The sequence below is a fragment of the Pecten maximus genome, chromosome 4, assembly GCF_902652985.1.
Source record: "Pecten maximus chromosome 4, xPecMax1.1, whole genome shotgun sequence".
NCBI classification, from domain to species: Eukaryota; Metazoa; Mollusca; class Bivalvia; order Pectinida; family Pectinidae; genus Pecten; species Pecten maximus.
In genome coordinates this window covers 13,487,046-13,491,757 of record NC_047018.1, presented here as the reverse complement: position 1 = coordinate 13,491,757, position 4,712 = coordinate 13,487,046, and the positions used below count along the sequence as shown (strand labels likewise).

The following is a 4,712-nucleotide window of genomic DNA, read 5'->3' as shown; positions in this document are numbered from 1 at the left end:
CCTTTATGACATTCGGAATACATGGTGGACATGATGCTGTCTCTGTATTCGGACAGCCTTTATGACATTCGGAACACATGGTGGACACGATGATGTCTCTGTATTCGGACAGCCTTTATGACATTCGGAACACATGGTGGACACGATGATGTCTCTGTATTCGGACAGCCTTTACGGATCACTCACGGCGATCTGTACCTACTACAGGTACACATGTAACTACAGGTACCCGTGTAAATTGGAGCTATCTGTACTAACAACAGGTACACGTGTAAATACGGGTCGCTGAAATAAATAATCTCATTATCTACTCATTCGTAAAATACCTCACCAGTCAGATCGCTCCGGGACCTAGTTTAATGGGTCCCAGGCAGTGCTACGACAATATATACCCGCTACTGGTCGACGGAAAACCTGTCTAACAGGTTGGCAGGTTTCGCTATTTAGAGTTTAGGATTATAATAGAATGACAGTGGCCGATAATACCACATAGTATTCGGAAGGACGTAGTTATATATGTGAATGGCGATTGTTTGTGTGTGAATAGTTTCATTGGTGTTCTGTTGGAGAAGGAACATGAACTTCTGGATTTGCTGGCATACGAATGGTCCCTCGCTATGTAACTGTTTAGAAAATGGAGGCCTAACTCAGGAATGCCATATTTGGCACTAAGGAGCAATGTGTTGTGAAATCACAGGAAAGTAAATCTTACCAGTAGTGTGACAATGTCTACAAGACGATCCCTCAGTCATAACGGTTCTATCCACCGCTCGCAGTCTGCTAAATCCGAGGGGGGTCGGGCGCAATGGAGCACCCAATCCTTTACTGTGGAAGAAATCGTTAAACAATTCCCTTTCCCGCAAATCGTGAAATGTACCCAACAGTGCATTTTTACAAAGAAAAACACAACACTTCCAGTAAACCTCACCCAGCCAGTGTACCTTTACCAGAAAAGAACCATCCGGAAACTGCTCGCTCGCAATGTTATCATGGACCCTGAAACACAACGTTATACGGAAATGGATGAATCCATCGTCATCCCAGCAGATTACGAAGGTTTGTTTAAAATGATTTCGATTATCGAACACGTAGACAGGTGCTCTCAGCGATATAATCAGTATACCAGTGGCAGTTTTGATAGTTAACATAAAACCATTGAGATTTAGAAAAAAAAAAGTTATTTTTAAACCTGTTTCAACCGTTCCATTTATGTTGAGATTAGTCTAGTTAAAATAAGAGATATCAATATTGTTTATCATGCGCCTACATAAAGTAAAAGTCAATGTGCAGTTAAGCATGACCGATCCCGTTTTGATAAATTGTGCTTAGTAAAAACAAACACAAACTACAAATAACGAGCTGATTTTTTCACTGTCTACTGATGCAGACAAAGTGGCCTTTAAACAAAAAACCTGAAATTTCCTCACTATTACCTCTTCTTTCTCTTTAATGTGATTACCTATTGTCCAGATTACTAATAGCAAAAGAATTAATTTTATTGGCTTTAAATATAATACGACACCCTTTAAAGCATGCAAAAATATGAAAAGATGTTGACTATCTTCCCAAGACTCCATTTTCGGTTAAAAGAGGTTCTGAAAAATCACCTGATTAGTCGCCTGTCTGCAATAAGAACACCAAATATCATCGAACACAAACATAATATGATATAATCATTTTGCCAATGGGTGGGCTATTCAAATTGCCTTGCGTCCGTTGTCCGCGGTCCGTAGTCCGTCCGTAAACAATTCTTGTTATCGCTATTTTTTCAGAAAGCACCCAAGGGATCTTTCTTAAATTTGATATGCAGGTTTCCCTTGATCCTTAGTTGTGCATACTTGATTTTTGGACCGATTGGAAAACAACATGGCCGACAGGCGGCCATCTTGGATTTTGACAATTGAAGTTTGTAACCTCTAGTTCTCAAATACCAAAGAAATCTTTCTCAAATTTCATATGAGGTCTCCTTTGGTTCCTAGTTTGGCATATTGCATTTCAGTACCAATCGAAAAACAACATAGCCGAAAGGCGGCCATCTTGGATTTTGACATCTGATGTTTGTGATGATTTTTCGTCAGAAAGAAATAAATTTTTCACTTTTCATATGTGGGTTTCCCTTGGTCCTTAGTTTTGCATACTGTATTTTAGGACAGATAGGAAAACAACATGGCCGATAGGCAGCCATATTGCATTTTTGGACCGATCCGATTGGAAAACAACGTGGCCGACAGGCGGCCATATTAGATTTTGACAATTGGAGTTTGTAACCGCTATTTCTCAGAAAGTACTGAAGGAATCTTTCTCAAATTCAAATGTAGGTTCAACTTTGTTCCTTGTTGTGCATATTGTATTTTGGGACCGATAGGAAAACAGCGTGGCCGACAGGCAGCCATCTCGGATTTTGACAATTGAAGTTTGTAACCGCTATTTCTCAGAAAGTACAGAACTAAAGGAATCTTTCTCAAATTTCATATGTAAGTTGTCAAAATCCAATATGGCTGATAGGCGGCCATCTTGGATTTTGACAATTGATGTTTATTACTGCCAGTTCTCAAATTTCATATGTACTTGTAGGTTCCCCTTGATCCATAGTTAAGCATATTTCGGTATAGGACCAACCTGATACCAATATGACCAACAAGTAACCTCTTTAGTTTTGGCAATTTAAACTGCGTTGTTATAACAATTTCTTAATGTACTGAATGGTCATTATTGTTCTTTCTCAAACTTGAGGTTCCTCTTGGTCTCCAGCATGAACGACGAAGAGTATGTCCATCTTGGATTTTAACAGGTTGCTCCTGTTGTATATCCTTATATAAAGTTATTAAATCTGTTTTGAAGGAAGAGTGAAAGATGGAAAAAGGAAAAAATATCAGTCTGGGATCTTTTGTTAGTATATCCCAACGTTTTGCACTGAAGCTAAAACAGACTGCGTGTACGAAGCATTGGCTTTTATTCTATTTCAAGTTAATTTTTGTCTCACCTCCAAAGGAAAGTCGTCGAACCGGGTCTGTGGTCTTCAAGAAGAGTTTTTTTTCGGTTAAATTAGAAATTAAGATAATTTTGGAAGACTAGTGATTTTGTAGTAGATTTGGAGTTTATTTAAACTTACTCCGTACTGACATACCACATAAGTGGGACAGGTAATTCATTTAATGGTTATCTTTATTGTTTTTCACAGGTCGTTTTCTCCGTTTGAATTCACGAACTGCGAAGGACAGCACTTGTTATAAGCAGCTTGAGAGTTTGGTCCAGAACCAGGTGACAGCGTTCCTCACACTCACTAAACTCACAGCCAGTGTGATAGGACCTGGCCCCGAGTCCCAGGATTACGACCAGGTCAACTACAGCCCCGGTAACGTGTTACTGGTAGATCGTGTTTACCTGGGTACCACACACTTACAGAGTGAAGGCCGGCTGTACAGCCTGCGTGGCGGACCTAAAACACAGGTCAGGTACCTCAAGTGTAGAGACGAGAAAAACTTGGACGTGCTTCTTCCTCTGTCACAGTCGGGCGAATTCGTGGAGGTTATACCCAATCAAAATGGCGACGGCCGTTTGTCAGTTGATAGTGAGTGTCTTATTAAGACGTCCAAGTTCCCAGCTCTCGTGAGATTTCTCAGTGGCAAAAGGCGGCCTCGGCTGACCAAATTTACTGGCCTCTTCACTCTACTTGACTCGTTTGAGGAAACAACTCTGTTCGGATGCGTGCTTGACCCTCGTGGGTACACCATGATAGAAATTCCAATATCATCCCCACTCAAATTTCAACTGGCATTGAATAAAAACGACCTTTCCTCAAACCCAGTGGTTAAAAAGGCCAACAAATTATGTGAGACAAATGTACCGGAATTCTGTATGGATATCAAATATAAATTCAAATTTGGACAGAAAATCACCCAAACAAGCGGTCGCAATATTGGCTCCTTAGACGAAAGTCATATGCACGAGGACTTAGAGAGCGCCACCAACAGTGCTAGGTTTGGTGTGATCACCACACATATTTATTTGTAACATTTACAGCCAGGCATGCCAATCTATGTCAATCACTGTCATAACTTATCACAACATACCCTGGTAGTTATATATATATATGTATATATATACAACCGTGGTTAGTGTATCTGATGAATAGATTTACAGAAATATGTTTATGTGTAGAGCATATGGCAATTTGGTGATACATTATGTATATACATATGAACATGTACTATATCCTTCTCTTTTACGTTTTCCATTATATTCTTATTATATAGCACAATACTCCAATACTCCTGACGAATCATTATCTCGAAAAAATGAACACATGTCTTGTATCTTTTCATGGATACGGCCAGAGTGGAGGTACGTAACACGTACCGACAAGTTCGTCGCCTTACAGTACTAACAACATTAAATATATTAACTTACTTCCGAAGTCACGTGTTATCTCTCACTGTGTCTGTGAGTTCCTCATCGTCGGTACCCACGTGATCTGTCGATCTTAGCATAGCTCCGATCACGTGGGGGCACTGGCCGAAAATTTCTCGTATTCATGAATTATCTATTAATCAAATTAAGTAATCTGATTGGTTCCGTAGATTATGGATGCGGAAAATCTGACCAATCGGAAAAGTGTTTGGCAAGATGTCGGATAACGGACAAAGCCGGCGCACGAGCACAGCCATTTTGGTATATCGTTTCTATTTTTCAGCCGAAGAATAGCTTCGTTG

General features: G+C 40.0%; 1 protein-coding gene across 1 annotated transcript; it reads left to right on the top strand.

Annotated features, from left to right (window-relative positions):
• Nucleotides 1-195: 195 nt before the first annotated feature.
• Nucleotides 196-4,410, top strand: LOC117325293. Its single transcript, XM_033881411.1, has 2 exons — nucleotides 196-1,056; nucleotides 3,182-4,410. Exons 1-2 carry the CDS (start codon nucleotides 726-728, stop codon nucleotides 4,012-4,014), a joined length of 1,164 nt encoding a protein of 387 aa, XP_033737302.1. The 5' UTR covers nucleotides 196-725; the 3' UTR covers nucleotides 4,015-4,410.
• The last annotated feature ends 302 nt before the right edge of the window (nucleotides 4,411-4,712 follow it).